At 45.0% G+C, this 20,320-nt stretch overlaps 3 protein-coding genes across 7 annotated transcripts in view; 2 read left to right on the forward strand and 1 right to left on the reverse strand.

Moving 5' to 3' along the window:
• The window catches only part of LOC135394316 (tyrosine-protein kinase Fyn-like), a 204,460-nt gene that overhangs the window by 63,097 nt on the left and 121,043 nt on the right, over positions 1–20,320 (forward strand). The gene's annotated exons all lie outside the window — the stretch shown is intronic.
• On the forward strand, positions 6,836–11,677 carry LOC135394315 (uncharacterized). Of its 2 annotated transcripts, none has more exons than XM_064625005.1 (16): positions 6,836–7,336; positions 7,472–7,549; positions 7,640–7,717; positions 7,910–7,987; positions 8,725–8,878; positions 8,938–9,226; positions 9,304–9,610; positions 9,682–9,744; positions 9,832–9,996; positions 10,071–10,257; positions 10,333–10,581; positions 10,669–10,840; positions 10,898–11,046; positions 11,137–11,337; positions 11,419–11,563; positions 11,619–11,677. In XM_064625005.1, the coding sequence occupies exons 1-15, from the start codon at positions 7,010–7,012 to the stop codon at positions 11,433–11,435; spliced, it is 2,514 nt and encodes an 837-aa protein (XP_064481075.1). In that variant the 5' UTR covers positions 6,836–7,009; the 3' UTR covers positions 11,436–11,563; positions 11,619–11,677. The 2 variants fall into 2 exon arrangements, with proteins under 2 accessions (XP_064481075.1, XP_064481074.1); XM_064625004.1 differs by having other exon boundaries at positions 11,419–11,539.
• Positions 11,361–13,398, reverse strand: LOC135394319 (P2X purinoceptor 7-like). The gene is made up of 3 exons (XM_064625012.1): positions 12,870–13,398; positions 12,598–12,804; positions 11,361–11,561 (listed from the first exon to the last, which is right to left on the reverse strand). The coding sequence occupies exons 1-3, from the start codon at positions 13,100–13,102 to the stop codon at positions 11,408–11,410; spliced, it is 594 nt and encodes a 197-aa protein (XP_064481082.1). The 5' UTR covers positions 13,103–13,398; the 3' UTR covers positions 11,361–11,407.

The following is a 20,320-nucleotide window of genomic DNA, read 5'->3' on the forward strand; positions in this document are numbered from 1 at the left end:
GGTTTTCCTCAGACGCTTGCAGACATATGTCGGCACAGTTCCCTTAGAAGTCGGCCCAGGACGCACATTCCCCCAGGGCGTCAGTCGTGACGTTGCCCACATACGTGAGGCCGACAACGGCAAGCCCTATCACCACCACCACCACCACCTGGATTGCGCATAGGAGAGGGGCTCGTGGGCACAGGGGTGACACAAACCCGCCATTGTTGTAACTACCCTCAAGCGGGTGCCTTTGGCAAAACTGCCATCTTGTCCTGGTCGCACGTCACAGAAAACGTCATTTTGAGGTCATGTGACTTTGTTTACATGTCGTTTTGCCGCTTACCGACATATCTCCGTCGTCATAAAGCCAAGAGATTAACATATTTTGCCAGCGTAAACCATGCGGTGCTTCTTCCGCAACATGGTACCCCATTTCTCCTTAGTTTAAGTACATCGCATCGGCTCGGTGAGTCCTAACTGGCGGTCGTCATCACATCTTTGGAAGTCGTCAACAGTACGAGGCCTTATGTGCAAAACTGCGCATTTTACTGCGAGATTATCGGATAAAAATAATTACCGTGATAAAAAGACATCCAAAACGTCGCGCAGAAACAACAACCGCATTGTTTACAAACGGTTTGGCCGCCGATCACGGGCGCCGCCATCTTTAAGGTCACGTGCGCCTTGACGTTTACTGTGACGTGCGACCAGGACCTGTCCAGGATGCATTGCGTTCGCCCAGCACGCTTTCGTCTACGGAGCAATACATTGAGTGCCACCCCTGTGCTCGTGGGGGAGAGGCACGCATTCGGGCCGCCATACTGGGGGGCCCTAAAGCGCTGTGTCTGCCCATAGAAAACAATGAGAGGCGACAGAGGTTGTGAGTATTTATTGCGCTGCAAGCGTTGATCGCTGTTTGTCATCACACAATTTTGTAAGGTGCCAGTACACTGATGTATCCTAAGTTCCTAACAGTGTTTCACAGGTGTCCTGCCGTTCGATTCTTGATTACGTTATTTTTTGTATTCCGAAACTTAGATCGTCACTGCAGTGCGGAGCTGGGGATTGTGCTACAGCACGTTTCACTGCCAATATTTCAATAAGAAAGGATGTGAGGTTAACAACAACCATGTATAATCTCCCGTGCTGTGTTCTGGACAAAAATTGTTCCAGAAAGAATAGTCCCGGAAAAGATATACTGCATTGTAGAAAGAAATCGACCCGTAGAACCACAGCCGTTGTTTTAGATAGGCGTATGCGTTTAGTATGATTTATATCAAGCATCGCCGCAGAAAGAGTCTTTTAGTGAACGACAGCGGTGTCTTCGACGTAATGCATCGCAAATTAGGACACAACGAAGCAGCCCAAATAATTACTTCACGCAGTTAGGTCACGCTCGTTAGGACAGTTAATCAGGTATTGATGTAAACTTAATCAAGTTACTTAGAAAGTGGTAACACCTCCTTGAGACACAGGACTTATCTCTTTTTGAAGTACAGGACTTCTATTTTTCTTTGTTTCTTCCTTCATTTGTTCTGATTACTTGCAGGCGCGGTTATGCCAAATTGAATGTCCTTCTTGCGTACTCACATGCTCTTGGTGAATAGAACTGTAGCGCGAGCAAAGCTGCGTATAGGGACCGGGGGCCTACCATCCCAGGCAGAAATTTGAGTTGCCACCCAAGTGGATCCACTTGAAAACCAAAATGGTTCCATTTTGTTTCCCAAGTGGTTCCACTTGTTTTTCAAGTGGATCCGTTTGGGATTCCCCTGCACTGAGGTGGTTCATTCCCGTAAAGTAGGAACCCGTGGATGAGGAACATGATACTTACTTGTAAACTCGATCGCATCACACTGCACACACGATCCACTCTCAGCCAAATTTATACCTTTAAAGGTATAAATGGCTTGTCCTGTGGCGCATCCCCCAAAAGGGATAAAAATTATACCACCAGGTTAGGTATAATAATTTATCCCTCCAGCAAGGTATGAAAATTCAGACCTTGGGGTGCAAAGTACACCATACATGTGGCATAACTTCAATACTTCAGGGTATAAATTTAATCCCAGGAACAGGGTATAGCAAAGGCATGAAAATGTAGACCCGTGGGTGCAAAATGAATACCATTCACAAGTCATAACTTAAATACCTCAAGGTATAAACTGAATCCCAGGAACATGGTATAGCAAAGGTATAACAAAGTAACCCTTGGGAAGTAAAATATGTACCATTGAGAGGTTCAAATTATATACCCCGAGGTATATATTTAATCAAAAGAACAGGCTATATAACGGTATAGAAATCCATGCCTTTGGGTGCAGAATAAATACCGTTCAGAAGGTTTCTATCGGGTAATTTGAAGGTATAAATTTAATCTAAGCAGCAAGGTAGTACAAAGGTACATAAATCTAGACCACAGGGTGGAGAACAGTATCTTTCTTTGCACCAAAAGCACACAAGGAATAAAGTGCGTCATGTCTGTACCTAAAATAACTTCAAAGACAATGCGAAGTTTTGTGAACCAAACGCAAAAATGTTTATTTACAGTAGTACATAAATAAATTGACAAAATCAATGCACTTCTCCCGAGCCTTTGTCTCTTCGAGCTTTAAAATTGCCCTTTCAATGATGTTTATATCGATGAGTTTGATTATGGGGCAGAGAGGCAGCTCTTGTTCCCGAAAATACTTTTTTAAAATAATACCTACATGCAAAGCAAGCGTATTTTGTTCTCACCTCTATGATAAGTGACGAAGACTACTTATTACATCTCCGTGAAATTAATTTCAGGGCAAGGACGCACAGGTCACCTGAAATAGCACATATTGAATATTTAGTGTCCCCAAAATGAGAAAAGGCAAAAAAAGAAAAACTTACCGTCGCTATCTGCAATGAGGAGTAGTTCAACCTCCGTGCCGTTTTCCTGTACGATCATCAAAAGATCTTCAAATCCAGAGTTGTGCCTAACTCGTTACAAGTAACTCGTTACTTGGTAACGGTTACTTTTTTTGGTAACGAAGTAATGATTCAGTTACTTTTTAAAAAATTGTAGTAGTAACGGAATCAGTTACAAAAATTGGTAACTCGTTACTGACGTTACTCGTTCCTTTTCTTCAGCATGGTGGAGCACATTTCGGCACTCCGTGTGGCGCAATGCGTGGACCTGCGTGACCCACGACCACGTGTGACTCAAAGTATTATTGCAGTCCTTCGCTGGATGTGTTGTTGACGTGCTGAATCGTCTTAAACGAATGCTCCTGTCTTTCTTCTTGTTTCGGTAATCTTCGACCATCACTCCTTCCCAAGGATGGGCACCAATTGTGCTATGGCTACAAAAAACGCGTTTCGACTTCTAGCCTTTTCTTGTCTTTGCTAAGCTTCTGAGCGCCCTAAATTATGACGCAGCCCTTCGTCTGTTTTTGGGAACCGTTGGTGATCGGTGGCACGAAAACCGGTGTCTTTTCTTGTGTTTTCATAACCTCCGATCACCCCCACTTCGGCAGCAGATATCTTCACACGGAAGAGAACGAAGATCACTTATGCAAATTTCGAGTATCAGCTTCTTGTGAAGTGCGATTTCTCATTAATAATGAGTTGAATGGCAAGTGACGGCATGTTTGCTGGCTTCTTTAACTATGCGGCGGTAACGTAAAAGTAACTCGTTACCTGTAAGTAACGAGAACTCGTTACTTTTGTATGTTGGTAACGAGTAACGTATTTAGTTACTTTTTTCTGAAGTAACGGGTAACGGTATTTAGTTCCTATTTTTTGGTAACGGGCACAAGTCTGTTCAAATCCCTGCTGCGCTTGTGCGACGAGTTCGTGTTGGACGGAACAATATTCTGAACTCAAGCAGCTGCTATACACAAAAAGATCAGAAGCCGTCAGTTTCGTCAAACGGCAACAAGAACGACACTGGGCACTTTGCTGTCCCCCCTTGGAAAAAAATCCTATATGAGCGCCCCATGGACGCAGGTTCTGACAAAGACGCTTCATGCGTGCCTGCAAGTGGACGACCTCTCGCTTCACCCTCTTCACTGGTGGATTTCCTAGATCTATTTGAAGCAACTTAGACAACTAAAAAAGAAGTTCAGCTATAGCATAAAAAATCAAGCGCCATAAACGCGAAATAAAATCCCAACATAAGTGTGGTGAAAGAGGCGGTGAGTTGTCCGGCCTCAACGGTTCTGTGGTGAGCAATTGTCCGGCCTCAGCAGTTTTTTGGTGAGCAATTGTCCGGTGAGCAATTGTCCAGTGAGCAATTGTCCGCGCCCCGCAAGGTTGACGTTAAGAGAGGCCATCATGTTGTTCACCTTTAAAACGCGACGCTTGTTTGCCCTTCTGACATTTATATAAATTAAATAATACGCCAAGACTCAAAACCCCGTGTGGCATGCTTTCATACATCCGCCCTTCTTTCTCCAACATGCATAGAACACAGAGGAAAGGGTAATAAAACCAAATAGCCACAACAGTAATAGTACCCGCAATCTCTTTCGATACGATTGATACCAACACGCGTATAGCTCTGAAGCTGGGAGTATAATGTCGAGGACAGCGAAAAACACGCACACACACACGAATGGAGTGCTACTGGAAATTCAAAATGAGCCCCACTAGGGTTCATTTTCCAATTACCTTTCTTTATTTCATTTTTTTCATTTGTTACTACATGAATGACGATGGGATGAGGTGATTCACGGCAACAAGTGCGGTAATTAAAAAAAGTACTGCCCATTATTTATTTCTCGCATTATTCCATAGACACCTCTGGGGTTGCTGTCGTTTCGGGTATCCAAAAATGAAAAAAAAAAAGAAAACAATCATAGATAGGCCAGTATTTCTTGCAGCCGACCACAGCAAGCAGTTCCATCATCACCACCCTCAGTTCATAACAACAAATGCCACACGGTAACGAGTAGGGAGATTGCCCATAAGAGAAATGTATCAAAGCCGAGGATAATTCAGGTTGATTCCAGTTTTATAAGTTTGATTTTAGATTAAGATTATGTGTACAAGTACATAGAAGGCTGTGCTATCGGAACAATAATATTTTACGTTAGCGTACAGGTAATATGGATAGTAATAAACGAAAGCAGAATCATATGAAATAGTGTTGCACATAAAAGCGAAAGGAGAAATGAAACATCAGATTCACGAGTGCTTTCCTACACGCGAACTGCAAATTCCTGGATACGTAAATGCGTACTTTTTCTCTTTCTTAATTTTATTTTTCCCTTATGTTTCCGGCAATCATAATTTTACGTGCCATAAAGTTTGTCACCCACGCTGTTTATCCTCCAGATGGACAAACGCGTTTAACGATATGTTTGTAACGTTAACGTACTCGTGACTTTGCTCAGAATCGTGCACCCTTTGTTATCTCAACGTCAAGTTAGGTTAGACCAGGTAAGTTTTTGCTAGGTTAGGTTACGGTAGGCCAGTGTAGGTTGCGAGTAATTATCCGCCTTTGGCGTTTCTGTGGTGAACAATTGTACGAGTGGCCGGAAGGGACAGCACCACAACAAGTATGACGCGAAAATAAACTACCGTAAATAAATGTTATATGACTATAAAATGCACAGTTGCGCGCGTGAAACTAATACCTGTGTTACATGACAAACCGAATGGCATTCCCATCGAATGACAGTCGCACCGAATGTCATTCGTTTGTCTTACATCGAGCTACACGAAGAAACAGAATGTCATTCGCATATGATGTCAGTGTCGATAATTAAGACACCAGGGCCGAACCTCTGAAGCATTATACAGGTACATTAATTATTTTTTTGTTTCTTTTGGTCGAAATTACCGAAACATTAGATAATTACACAGAATCGTCGCCTTTTCAAAGACATTTAATTGGCTAAGTACCACAAGCAAATACAACTAAGGGTCCTATCTGCACCGCACTTGGCAATGTGGCGATTGGGATCCTGGGCAGTTTTCCGAAAAACAGTGTTTAGCCTTTCTTCTTTTTTTATCTGCTTTCTACTTGTCCTAAATTTGCGAATTTTAATACATCTGAAGGTCTTCACGATAACGGTTCCGAAGGCGCTTGCCAATGATGATAAGCCTTTTGGCCAGTTTATTCGAAGCGAAGGGGAATCACATTGCTAGGCTTGAATTTGATAACTTCCTTTGTCGTGTCATTTTCGTACAGTTCATCCAATGTACTTAAATTCGCTATTTTTATGTGTCGGGTACCGTATATCGTATCGCGTATCGCATATTACTGACACTCGAATGGGAACAGAGTATAGCTTCGAAATGTTAAAAACAGGAAGAGATGAAACATCTATTTAAAGTAGCACAGAAGTCATTTTTAACACCCGGTTTTCTTCCTATAAAACTGTTAAGTAGACCAGTAAGATGCACCATGAGAAGTAATTCACACCATAGAGTCATAATTATCGCAGAAATTGAGTTTAAAGTACGCCGCAAAAAGCGACCGTGCGCAACGGTGGTGGGGAGCAGAACCAGCAAATGATCTGCCGGGGACCTCCCGCTGACGTTGTAGGGGGGGCGCTCGCTGATTGGTACAGAGAAATGCTGTCTGCTACTCAGCTGTCGTCTGCTACTCAGCTGTTCGGGGCTCTGAAAAAGCATTACTCTGGCTCGGTCATGATTTCCTAAAATTCACGGTGCCTTGTTCTACGAAACACATGATTCATTTATCGCTATCACTAACGCTACGGAATCACAAGACTGCAGAACAGTGCAACAGTTGCTGTAATACCGGCCGCAGCAAACAGCTGTTTCTTTATCGTCGAAGGTATTTAGAAGAGATGACTGCATTTTGTTTCCGTATATTTTTAACGCGAATTTATTGCTTCTATCGCCTCAAAGAAACGTCCTTCAAAAGAGATCTTACAGTAGACGGATCACCGCGCACACTGCTATATAAACCCTAACACAACCGTCACTGGTCCTCTCATTTCAGCTAGTTTTACGTAAGCGCAACGCGGCTGAAACTGTGTGTGGTAATCGGTGCCTTGCCTGACGCAATCCGCTGCAATCCTGCGTAATGCGTGTGTGCGGCGTTCGTGGCTGTGTAAACACCAAAGAATCCCGCTCTGGTGGACGAAAGGGACCGGGTATTCGCTATCACAAGGTTCCAAAGAACGAGCCCGCACGGACCACATGGCTGAGGTTGATAGGACGTGATGCCGTCCCACAGGACTTCGAAATCTCCGTCTGTTATTTGCACTTCCGATCGGACGGTTACGTATTGAACATGGCACTCGCGGACGCGTCCGGAGTTGGGAGATTCCGAGGTAGACTGACGCCTGGCGCGACGCCGTCGTTGAACCTGCCGACGGGCGATCAGCATGCAGTGCAACAGAAAAACAAGGTACGTATTACAACGCGTCGTGTAATATAGACACCCATACCACATACGTATATGTACGTATATGCACATACGTATGTTTTCTGTCTTGCGGGTTTGAGCCTTCTTTGTGTCACTCATGCACTTTCTCCAATTCAGGCCAGCCTGTGTATCCCAGAAGGATGTGACAGCCAAGCTAGTGATGGTAACACTGCATGGACTGGCTCCATGGTTCTTGTGAGTATATGGTGGCATTGGGTTTTGTAGGAGACATGATTTTACGGTAACATTTATTGATGTTGCACTGCCTCACAATGTTGTTTACAGGCTTCCCAACCTGGTAACGAAGAAAGCAGCCACGCATCTGAAACAGTGTGTGCTTCCCCTGCACTTCTGTCTCCCAATGTAAGCAACTTATCAAGTTTACGGTGCTCCAGCGTGCTCAGTTATAACATATACACTGTTCGGTAACTGAACGGTATTCTGCAAGACGTTATCTGATATCTAAGAGTGCATGTCGTGTGTATGTGCAGGTACACATGCCTTTTACAGTAACATTTATTGATGCTGCACTGCGCCTCGCAATATTATTTACAGGCTTCCCAACATGGTAACGAAGAAAGCAGCCACGCATCTGAAACAGTGCGTGCTTCCCCTGGATTTCTGTCTCCCGATGTGAGTGTCGACTCTTACATTGTAATATTACTTAGATATGACATGCATACAAATTGTCACAAAGTACTTCAAATAACATGTGACTCTACGTGATACATGGTTTCCAAAGAGAAATCGGGTTCAACTGCAATTACTCCTATCCTGATCCGGGAAGGAATAATCTGGTTTACCATGGAGATGTCATGTAACGTTCCTTCTCGAAGGAACCCAATAGTCCAAAACTGTGTCCTCTTCTTTCTTCCTCGTGACCCCACCCTCTCGTCCTCCTCGTTGGCACCTTACATGTCATACCATAATGTACAGGGCTCAAACCTTCCAACCAATCTCCTATTACCATGACCTAGCTCCAATACTAGCACCAGCACAAATCTGGCGGAGAACACTGCATTCAGTACCGAATCTGACCCATGTTCTTTCGAGGAGTGGCAGGATGTTGACATGCTGTAGCTTGTTGTCATTGTGGGTGGAAATGACCTGAGCAGAAAATAAAATCTGGGGCAATCTTCGGGACGCCTGTGCTGAATCTGTCTGTTGAGTCTGCCTCCACATGTCTTGACAACAAGCAACACCATGTCAACACCCAGCCCTCGAAAGAACGGTGTCAGACCCGGTACAGTCTGTGATGTTCACCGCCAGTCGGGCCTTATCGGAGTGAGATCATGGTAATGGAAGATTGATTGGAAGTTCCGAGCAATGTACATTAGCACAGTCTCTGGCATTTTGTTTCTTCAATGCAGCTCGACACGACCCCTCCAAACATCCTGGAGTGCATGAACTGTGGATGCAAGCAGCTCAAAAGCACATGTTCAACCGAAGAGAAAGGCACACAGTATTCTCCACCGAAGGAGTCAAGATGGACTCAAACAGTACTTACGAAGACTAGAACAACTGGTATGAGCAACATAAAGACATAAGTGTAACATGTGGCTCATAGGATTTTGTACCTCTAGGCACACAAGCAAATCGTAATGTTGCGGCGCTGCAGACATCATGTACTCAGACAAGTGAAGAGCTTTGTCAAACTCAGCTACAGGACAGTGGGCTTCCTTGGCAGTCAATGCAAACATCCTGCAACCGGACAAGTGAGGAGCCCCATCAAGCTAACCAACAAGACACCGCAGTGCAATGGGAACCAAAGCGTTGTTCCACACCAGTTATGGACGTGACAGAGAGCAGTATCGGTGACACCGAAAACCCAGCAGACACTACATATGTACCGAGTAACGACAGTGTTCTCAGGTAATTACAGTTGTACTTCAAGATCTTGGGTTTTTCTCTGGGTATATTTATATATGTTACATGCAAACTCGTTGCAGTGACCGCCATCAATACCGGTCTGTGGATCCACAGGAGGAGCCAAAATACATAGTGTTTGAAAGCAAACTGAAGGAACTCTTTCGTGTATGTACCACATGTTTGAGTCCATGCACTTCGTCATTCAGCTGTGTCGGATCCCTGCTTCGAGTGAAGTGCTACTGTCCAGATGGCCACATTTTCTGTTGGGAAAGCCAGCCGTACATAGCCAATAAGCCTGCTGGGAATGTGCTTTTGTCAGCTGCCATTCTATTCAGCGGAGCCAGCCCAATACCAACACTGCGTATGCTTCAACTGATAAATGTCAAGGTATGTCCATACTCTGCCCCTAGGAACTAGATGTATCTAGACAAAGTTTAGCGGTTATTTTTACCCTTTAGGCCATCTGTGACAACACATTTTTCTGCTACCAGCGAGGCTACCTTCTTCCCGCAATAACAGAGGTATGCGCTGTTAATATTTGTTCTTTCACGGATTTAGTAGATCATGAAAAGTAGCCCCATTACTAATGTGCTTTCTACCTGCTGCAGGTATGGATACAACACCAAGCCACACTCCTGGTTGAGATGCAGGGCAGGAGAATCAACTTAGCTGCTGACGGACGGTGTGATTCACCTGGACATAATGCAAAATACCTTTCCTACAACTTCTACAACTGGGAGTTGAACAAAGTCATCCACACTGTCCAGGTCCAGGTGTGTGGCTGCTTTGTAAATATCTGTCTGGAGTATTTGGTGTGACCGGTAGCTAATGACAAAAAAATCAACAGTCCAATGAAGTGGCGTCAAGCTACCACATGGAGCTGGAAGCATTGAAACGTGGGCTGGAAGAGCTGAAAGACTTCAATGTTGCGGTAGACACCCTAACAACAGATAGGCATGCCAGTGTCAGAAAATACATGCGCACATCATATCCAACTGTGAAGCATCAGTTTGATGTTTGGCATGTCTCCAAAGGTAGGTGCTTAGGGTACTGGTGTACTGAAATGGTGCTGAGAGATCAGTTTATTTTCTGTTAATTTTGAAATATAGGCATCCGCAAGAAGCTCATGAGTGCGAGCAAGACAAAGGGGTGTGAAGCACTTGAGCTGTGGACAAAGCCTGTTGTCAACCACCTTTACTTCTGTGTCACTCACTGTGAAGGGGACACAGAGCAAGCTCTCTCAATGTGGAAGAGCCTCAACAACCATGCTTGCAATGTCCATGAGGGTCACGAGGGTTCTTATACGCGCTGTTTGCACCCTCTCCTCGACGACACGAAGCGACCATGGCTCATTCCTGGTGAGTATTTTGCTATCAAATTACTGCGCATTGGCACTATTTATTCCTTTCTGCAGTAGCCATAATATAGTGTATGCTCTTTTGAAGGATCACAGCCGCAGAAAAAGCTAGCCAGTATAACATTGTCAAAGTACCTCCTCAAGGACATCCCGAGCCTTTCTCCTGATGTGCAGACTTCAAGCTTGGAGGCATTCCACAGCCTCCTCATCAGGTTTGCTCCAAAGTCTGTTGGGTATGGCCCCAAAACCATGAAGTGCAGGTATGTAGGCATCATCAGAGAATGTTTATTGGTTGTTAATTGGTTGTTAATGTGTAGGACATATCTCGCAATCCTGCATTTCAATGAGAACTCTGCCAGGGCGCATGCTTTCACGGAGGACGGGGAACTACGCTATCTCCTGAAACGGTCCAAGGTGTACTCTGGAGAGTATGTTGCACTGCCCATCAAGGAGGAGCCTACCTTCAGTATGTAAACCATACATAAGTCAGACATCACTATTAGTTAAGTCAGTGGCATGATATCCAGCTTAACTCTTGCATTCTTGTTGCTTTCAGACTATGTGCACAAGCTTCTCAAGAAAGTGGTAGAGCTGTGCGATAGGTGGCCTACGTTTGATGCAGCATGGGCTGCAAACCCTCCTGAGGAGCTCCCCAGCCTGACAAGCAGCCAGCCCCCCATGGATAAGCAGGCACTGATAGAGGCCAGGCAACACCGCTTACGGCCTTGTGCATGCTGCCTGTGCTGCAAAACTCCAGGTATGAGACAAAAACAAGCAACATTGTACTGAATAGGTTAGAGTATCGTATTTATATATACATCCTACTACTATTGTGCAGGTTTGAACCCTGTATAAAACGTAGACGGAAACTTGTCCCGGATGGCCCACACTACGCAGGATGGCAGCACACGCCTATCTCCCTCTTCGAGGCGCCCCCAAAGCCACGATGCACATTGTTTGTAGGCAACATGGCGGTATCTCCTGTAATGGAGGAAAGGCCATATCATTAGGTGAACAACAAATTTGTTTCCTTTATAGCAAGGAAAGTGTTTGACGATCACACAAGAAGCAGCACAATTTGAGATAAGACATGTAAGGTGAGTGATTGCTTCGGTAGTCGGATACTCAGTGAAGAGGGAAATTGTACTTCATGCTGACACACTCACTCTTCAAGAACAAACTCAAGAAAAAGACTGCATAGTGACAACTCAAAGAATAAATACAGCCACCGATGAGGAGCAAAAAGCAAACTTTACTCAAAGGTAACTCAATGGCATTTCTTCTCTCAGGCAAATATTGGTAACTGCTAATTTTGTTTTCCACTTTCCTCGAGCGTAAGAGCCCCAGAATTCCAGCAAGGCATCAGTACCAAATTTGTGCCAAATTATTTTGGGGTAGGCACTTTTCAACCACGTTGCTTGTTACGCTTCCCCTTCGCAGTGCAACTGTATGTCCCTAGACTTATGATTATCAATACCAGATTTCATCAGGTGTCACTGCAACTAAGGAACAGCATTTCATTGCCTGGAGAAAGGCATACAGCCACCGATGAGGAGCAAAGAGCAAACTTTACTCAAAGGTAACTCAATGGCATTTCTTCCCTCGGGCAAATATTGGAAACTGCTAATTTTGTTTTCCACTTTTCTCTAGCATAACATCCCTGACATTGCAGTCTTCCAGCAAGGCATCACCTGCACTATCACCTGGAGTTGAATTTATTCTAATGTGCTTGATGTTAAACATACCTTATGACGGTACATTTTGTTTGTTGATAGTGTAACAAAGCCAAAGTAGGCTTTAGGAGCAACAATAAAAAAATAAAAGTCAATAGTCTCTTGCACTCAAACTACCAGCGAAATATCTATGAACCTTCATATAATTCGTGGCGTTATGTTTTGAGGGAAATTTGATCTGACTTTATGCATCCAAACAAGCGAAAGCGATGCTGACAGCAGCACAACATAAGTATCGTACCATAATGACAAGATGAGCAACCTACTTTACATTGAGAACTTACTCATGCAGTGGGGTGTTCCTGAAAACTCCCTGGTTTTCAAGCATCTGCAGTGCTAATTGCACCACAATTTCTGTGAGGCACGACGCCTGAAATTCTGCGGCTGTTGCGACGCACCCCACGGGCATTTTTTGCATTGCTGCCGGCACGTCCCGACAGCAGACGTCTTCGCGTCCCGTGTCCATTGAGCGGCACGAACCGCATGTGCACCTGTGACGGAGATGAGAAATTACATATAAGCCAGTATAAAATGCACGTATGTCACGTCGACTTACCACTCGGCCGCGCTGTCTCGGCGTTTTCGCTTCGTAGCGGCGGCCGCGCGGTCGCTGTCGCGGACGCCGGCAAACTGAACCTGTGCCGGCATCACAGGGGTATCGCCGTACGGCCGTGTTTTTTGTGCCGCACACCGCCGCAGTGTGCGAATTTCCCAAAGGGAAAGAGGCATTAGATGCCGGTACTCTGGCGGGACCTCGAAGTCGTCCATTGCTGCGGCCGCTCCTTCCATCCCCGATTCTCCAAAGGGACTGTCAAAACTGGTTTACGCCGGCAAAGGGACAGGGCGCTGACCCCCATTGACCAGCGAATCAGAACGAGCCCCCCCTTTCGCGTCATGATCACCTCCTCATCCTCGTTTCACCCGGAGTAGCGAGTTAAGGGTGAACGCGCGCAGCTATGTTTATGTGAGTTTTTTTCTGGGAAACAAATTGCACACATCAAAACTTTTCGCGCTGTTCGGTAAAATGACACACACACTTTCATCCGACGTCTTAATCTGAATTTTTTTTGGATGGCCCTTTGTACTCCTTTAATATTTCCTATGATACAAGCTTTCGCTCAAAGCCCTTCTTGAGAATAAAGACTAGTGGGACGGGGAAAAGCGAGAACAAAAAGGTAAATGGTCGAAGAATGTTCCAAGCGCTCAGCGTATTTGGGTCAGGTAGCTATGGAGGTTGAGTTCGAAAACCGGCCGCTCCGTTTTGCCGACTCTCGGCACGAGATGGCGCCGGGGTCTAGACAGCCACCAGATGGCGCTAGAGGCGATGGGTGCCGTAACCAGTACCGTTGTTCAGGTAGTGCGCAATACACCGCTGGGGCATGTAGCTCCAACAACACGCGTGACCTTGTTGCATTTGTTCGGATCGACAAGAATGTACGGCTAATCTCCTAAGAAAAGAGGGGTTCTTGAAGGGAATGCAGCTTTGTGGGACAAATGTGTCTGTGGTGTCTTCCTTGGTTCGCACTCTGCCATAGGTGGGGAAGTTACTTTTATTTTGTAGTGCACTACCGTTACTCACTACTTTTTCGAAAAGTAACGCGTTACGTTATTCGTTACTGTTGCGGTAGTAGGTAACGCGTTACTAACGCCGTTACTTCTGATAAGTAATGCCGTTACTTTTGCATTACTTCACCAGTTGTCCTAATAATATGTACCATTTTTGGTTGAGTCACATAAGTGCATTCCGCAAATCAATACAAGCAATGTTGGGCACAAACAAGGGTCACGCATGAACACAACTTACATGTACGATTTATTGCAACGCAGAAGTAGTTGATGTTCAAAATTTTCATCGGTGAGCTTCGCCCGTTGGGCTGAGAGGACGCCTACTGACCAGTGAGTGCTCCTTGTCAAGGTTGATAGAGACGGTGACCTTTTATCTCATACAGTACAAATCCAAACAGCCAATTCCTTGGCTTGTTCAGAGGGTAGAGGCTATTTTTCTGCCGCTTTTGCCCCATTCGTCTGAAAAATACCAGAGGGAGTGAAAAACAGAGGTGGTAAACAAAGGTGACACCTCAACAAGGTAGGTCAACAACCCTTCTTTTGCGTTCTTCGTGGGTGTCGATGTGACCTTCTTGTCATTGTTGAAGATGAATAGAAAAAATCGGGGATTTTCCCGGATTCTGCAGGCACGGTCCTCGCTCAAGCTTTCAAGTTCCCGACCACGCAGTAACGCATAACGCCGTTACGCGTTAGTTGTTAAAAATGTAATGACGTTACGTTACTCATTACTTTTCTCCCAAATGTAATGCGTTACCATATTTCACTACTCGAATGTAACGCGTTAACAGTAACGCACTACTTTGTAACGCGTTACTCCCCACCTATGCACTCTGCTCGACTTGTGTATCGTCTTGCTGCTTTTGACTTACACCGTGCTCCCCACTAAAATCTTCCGGCTGGACGACTCGAAAACGGTTCATGCCGACGAAATAATTTCTTTTGGGTTGCTATTAGTGATGCACCGGCTACAAGATACGCTGTTTAACGTTCATTTGCGTACTCTCGCCAATAAAAATTAACTTATGAGTTTTGCATGCGATGGTCTCCGAGCGTCTACCCCATGAAAGAAGACCTTTAGGAACTACATTTTAGCGACAATCAGAAATCGGCGGGTCCAGGAAGAAATGTCCCCGGAAATGTCCGACGGAAAACCCAGGGAAAACCTCAGAGAGCACACCTGGTGACAGGATTCGAACCCGTGTCACCTCCCAGTCTCGACGTGAAAGGCGATCATCCTCCACGCGAGCTGGTACAGAAAAAAGTACGTCCCGCTCTTATGTTGATGTTGATACTGATGAAGAAAAATACTAGGGAGACGTTAATTCCCTCAAACCTGAAAGGATAGCTGTGTCATCAGGCCTAAAATCTAGTCTCAAAATCCCGGCGTTCTGATTGCACATCTGTCAGTACGACCTCAGGCAGGATATACTTCTTAGTATACGAAGAAAGAAACAAAATATGAATATCCCAGCCAAGTGTGCACGTTGTGTCAACGAACGTGACAATTGATTGCAGTGTATTCGAGAGAAATCGTAAGTGAGAGTAGGTCGAGCTTTCCACGTAAAAACACTTACTAAGTGGTTAGGAATTTTAGTATTTATTTTTAGCCCGAGGACTTCAAGACTTGCAATATCGCAACCGGGGATTTCGCAAAAATTCCACGCGTACCAAAAGTGGATGTTTCTCGAGGGGACATTTTTTCCGGGGGACATTTTTTTCCGGGGGACATTTTTTCCAGGGGACATTTCTTCCAGGAACATTTCTTTCAGGAACATTTTTTCCGGGGACATTTCTTCCGGGGACATTTTTTTCGGTTCCCGAAATCGGCACGTGGTGGCTAACACTGCGAGCGCGTGGTCCGCCAATTTGGTCGAATGGCATTCGGTCGAACGCTGTTTGATTGAAGACGTTTGATCAAACGCCACTTGGTCGAATCGAAAGACGCTTGATCGACGCGTTCGTTCGAAAAGTGTTTGGTGAAAAGATCTAAAGCTTAATCCCGCCATTTAGAGAGAGTACCTCATTTATTTCGATAATTTAGCAGCGGCAAAAACAAAAGGTGCGTCGATAGAAAATCATCTGTAGTGTTTTCAGGTTCCGGGACATTTGATTGGACGCCGTTTGGTGGAAGGTCGCTTGATCGAACGCGGGACATTTTGTCGAACGTCGTTTGATCGAAACGGCAGCGGTCGTTTGATCGATTTTTTTTATTCTTCACGCACACTTCAATTAGAATAGGCGAGAAGCAGTGTGCACTAAAAGACCCCACAGAAAAGAAATCCTCTCGTGTGACATCATGTGCACACTGTCTGTGTATTCCAGCGTTCTCCTACGTCGAAAAGGAGAAACATTCTTTGTGTTTGAATTTGCACAAAGGCATAGAAGACACACCGAAGTAAAGTTTATTATTTATTATGCTCAGGGTTCGTGAACATAACCGCTAACCTGAACGGCAATGGAGCAGAAAAACATACAATTTAACACCGGCGGCAGATTTGAATATGGCGATAGACGCCAGGAAGGAACAACGAAATACAAAAGCATATATTGTGTGTCCTTTTTTTCCCCTTTTTTTATTTTTATTCACGAGTGGGGCAATAAAACGATTTCGTTGGCAGAAGAGGAATTTGTTCGCAAAACTAGGAAATTACGTGACTTCACACAAACTTGAATAAGCTTCAGGTTGCTACATTCTTTATGCTCCGCCTTTCGTCCACGTTGACTTTCGCTTCGTTGTTCCTTGTCCTTCTTTTTTTGTTTCTTATAGAGTCATGTCATACGTTTCCTGACGTGACACTACTTGTAAATTTGTCACAAAACCACCTTCTGTTGCCGTTCTAGCTTGATCTTGAACTTTTTATGCTTTAGCCTTCATCGAAACTTTCTTCTTGAGCCATACACATACGCTTCTAATTTGTATAAATACTCGTGAAACGTTCGCATATAGCTTCCCATCGAGAGATAACAAGAAATCATTCGATAAAAGTGGACATGAATCTCTGTTATGAGGCAGTGTGACATGTCATGCATCTATCCGTTTTTATTGAACGCGTGTATTATCCTGACATCCTTAAGTATTCCTGACAACGCACGGATTATTGGAATCTTAACGGGAATCTCTAAATAACCTTTTGTGTTTTCAGTTTTTGATCTGCTTTATTTTGTCTTACCAACAGCGATATTCTTAATATAACATGTGAGCTCCTTTTCGTTTCCTTCGTTGATGGAGACGTCCCCGACCAAAAGGCTGCTACCCGTTTTCACTTTCGAAAGCCTACCAAGGGCCGGTGTTATCAACATTGGCCATCAGTTAACCCGCTTTGAAGGCGCCAAGTGGGGTAGCACCCCGATTCGTCCAAATGTTTATTTCGTCCAAGTATTCACAACGTCCAAGTACTCAGCACGTCCGAAAAAAATTGGACATAGTGGGCATTGGACAAACTGAACCAAAGGGGGGGGGGGGAAACTTGCCCAACCCGTCCAAATAACCGTACCGTCCAAACGCTTGTTTCGTCCGAAAAGGGAGGGGGATCTCCGAATGCGAGTGAACAATTGCTTCGTTTACGATTGAAGGTAGGATTTAAACATTCACACCGAAAGATGCCATGCCATACACCAAGTAAAACGAGAAACAAATGCTCAGCCTGCTCTGTTTAGTTGTTCTTTTTTTCTTTTTTTCATTTGAACAACTGACTTATTAGTTAGCATGGCCCAGCAAGCGGGACATGCGCTGCAGGTATGCCTTGATGACATGAGCGAACTGCTCTGTTACGTCTGTGAAGGGTGCTTCGTTTCCCAGCATCATTTCCCCTGAGCTGTATTTTCCGTACGCCCATGAGAAGGAAGAGCGAGCCTCTTGTATCGTCTCCTGCTTGGCGAAGCCCTGTTCAACAGCAGCCGAATGCGTACCTGCAAATGGCGGTAAGAGGCATGAATACAAAGAGAGCAAGCGAGGAAGTATATATGCTATATTCTATTAATTATCATGATGGTGTTCCCTGATTATGCGAATTCGTTGCTTACCTGGTTGTGCTTACATTGTGTACGGTTGACTCAAATTCGACGAGGAACTTCGAAAACGTCATGTGGGGTTGGCTCTTGAATTTCATGCGCAGCGAATTATGCCACCCTTCGGCGTGATTGTTTGCGCGGAGATCGTCCTCATCCGCAAACTAATTCCAGAGATGAACGTTGGTAAGCCACTGCCGCTCGAAGTAGTCTACGTAAAGGCAAAGGGCCGCAAGCTTCCTTTCAGATCCCTAAATGTTTCCAAGAAAGATCACTGACATTGGGAAACGCGGTACGTAACGAGAACACAGTTATAGAAAACAACACATCGTTAACTGGACGGTCACTGTAGGTCAGCGGTCCTGTGAACGGGTTTGTGTTTTCTGTGATTCCCCGTTTGATCGATAATCCATTTGCTTTCATGAATACAGTCACCTGCCATTCACCCAGTGTCAAAATGGGTAGCACCCCGATTCGTCCAAATGTTTATTTCGTCCAAGTATTCACAACGTCCAAGTACTCAGCACGTCCGAAAAAAATTGGACATAGTGGGCATTGGACGAACTGAACCAAAGGGGGGGGGGAACTTGATCAACCCGTCCAAATAACCGTACCGTCCAAACGCTTGTTTCGTCCGAAAAGGGAGGGGTATCTCCGAATGCGAGTGAACAATTGCTTCGTTTACGATTGAAGGTAGGATTTAAACATTCACACCGAAAGATGCCATGCCATACATCAAGTAAAACGAAAAACAAATGCTCAGCCTGCTCTGTTTATTTATTTTTCTTTCTTTTTTTTTTTTTCATTCCAACAACAGACTTATTAGTTGAAGGTAAGATTTAAACATTCCCACTGAAAGATGTTATACACCGAGTAAAACGAGAAACAAATGCTCAGCCTGCTCTGTTTAGTTGTTCTTTTTTTCTTTTTTTCATTTGAACAACTAACTTATTAGTTAGCATGCCCAGCAAGTGGGACATGCGCTGCAGGTATGCCTTGATGACATGAGCAAACTGCTCTGTTACGTCTGTGAAGGGTGCTTCGTTTCCCGGCATCATTTCCCCTGAGCTGTATTTTCCGTACGCCCATGAGAAGGAAGAGCGAGCCTCTTGTATCGTCTCCTGCTTGGCGAAGCCCCGTTCAACAGCAGCCGAATGCGTACGTGCAAATGGCGGTAAGAGGCATGAATACAAAGAGAGCAAGCGAGGAAGAATATATGCTATATTCTATTAATTATCATGATGGTATTCCCTGATTATGCGAATTTGTTGCTTACCTGGTTGTGCTTACATTGTGTACGGTTGACTCAAATTCGACGAGGAACTTCCAAAACGTCATGTGGGGTTGGCTCTTGAATTTCATGCGCAGCGAATTATGCCACCCTTCGGCGTGATTGTTTGTGCGGAGATCGTCCTCAACCGCAAACTAATTCCAGAGATGAACGTTGGTAAGCCACTGCCGCTCGAAGTAGTCTACGTAAAGGCAAAGGGCCGCAAGTTTCCTTTCAGATCCCTAGATGTTTCCAAGAAAGATCACTGACATTGGGAAACGCGGTACGTAGCGAGAACACAGTTATAGAAAACAACACATCGTTAACTGGACGGTCACTGTAGGTCAGCGGTCCTGTGAACGGGTTTGTGTTTTCTGTGATTCCCCGTTTGATCGATAATCCATTTGCTTTCATGAATACAGTCACCTGCCATTCACCCAGTGTCAAAATGGCCTGTGCTTTCATGAATGCAGCCAGGCAGTCGCCTGACGAAAGGAGCAGAGCCTTTGGGAATTCCTCCATTTGGACGAAACGGGCTATTGGACGGTACGGGTATTGGACGCGCTGGACAAGTTTCTCCTCGCCTGTTCATTTCGTCCAAGCGTTCAGTACGTCCGATTTTTTTCGGACGAATTAAATATTTGGACGTTGTGAGCACTTGGACGAAATAAACGTTTGGACGAAATGGGGCGTAACCGTCAAAATGGCCAGTGCTTTCATGACTGCAGCCAGGCAGTCGCCTGCCGAAAGGAGCAGAGCCTTTGGGAATTCCCCCATTTGGACGAAACGGGCTATTGGACGGTAAGGGTATTGGACGCGCTGGGCAAGTTTCTCCTCGCCTGTTCATTTCGTCCAAGTGTTCAGTACGTCCGATTTTTTTCGGACGAATTAAATATTTGGACGTTGTGAGCACTTGGACGAAATAAACGTTTGGACGAAATGGGGCCTCCTACAATGGGCTTCTGATCCCTTCTGACTCACACCACGAGAAGGAAGGATAGGGGTTTGGAATACGGGGGCTTCCTTACGCGGAGTGGTACTTCTCCCTTCTAATCCACGGCATGGCGCTACCATGCAGGGGGAAGACGGGACCATCTCCCACGGCTCTAGGTACCTCTGCGTTTTGCCCTTAATCTCGATAACGGGGGAGCGGATTTCAATGA

Source organism: Ornithodoros turicata, chromosome 5 (genome assembly GCF_037126465.1).
Source record: "Ornithodoros turicata isolate Travis chromosome 5, ASM3712646v1, whole genome shotgun sequence".
In the NCBI taxonomy this organism is placed as follows: Eukaryota; Metazoa; Arthropoda; class Arachnida; order Ixodida; family Argasidae; genus Ornithodoros; species Ornithodoros turicata.

Excerpts from the sequence above, each read along its gene's own strand:
- LOC135394319 (XM_064625012.1), bottom strand. The coding sequence starts at position 13,102 with ATGGAAGGAGCGGCCGCAGCAATGGACGACTTCGAGGTCCCGCCAGAG. Across the intron at positions 12,805-12,869 it reads CGAGACAGCGCGGCCGAGTG|GTGCACATGCGGTTCGTGCC; the intron begins GTAAGTCGACGT and ends TCTCCGTCACAG. Across the intron at positions 11,562-12,597 it reads AGGAACACCCCACTGCATGA|GAGATACCGCCATGTTGCCT; the intron begins GTAAGTTCTCAA and ends CCTCCATTACAG.
- LOC135394315 (XM_064625005.1), top strand. The coding sequence starts at position 7,010 with ATGCGTGTGTGCGGCGTTCGTGGCTGTGTAAACACCAAAGAATCCCGC. Across the intron at positions 9,997-10,070 it reads TCCACACTGTCCAGGTCCAG|TCCAATGAAGTGGCGTCAAG; the intron begins GTGTGTGGCTGC and ends AAAAATCAACAG. Across the intron at positions 10,258-10,332 it reads TGTTTGGCATGTCTCCAAAG|GCATCCGCAAGAAGCTCATG; the intron begins GTAGGTGCTTAG and ends TTTGAAATATAG.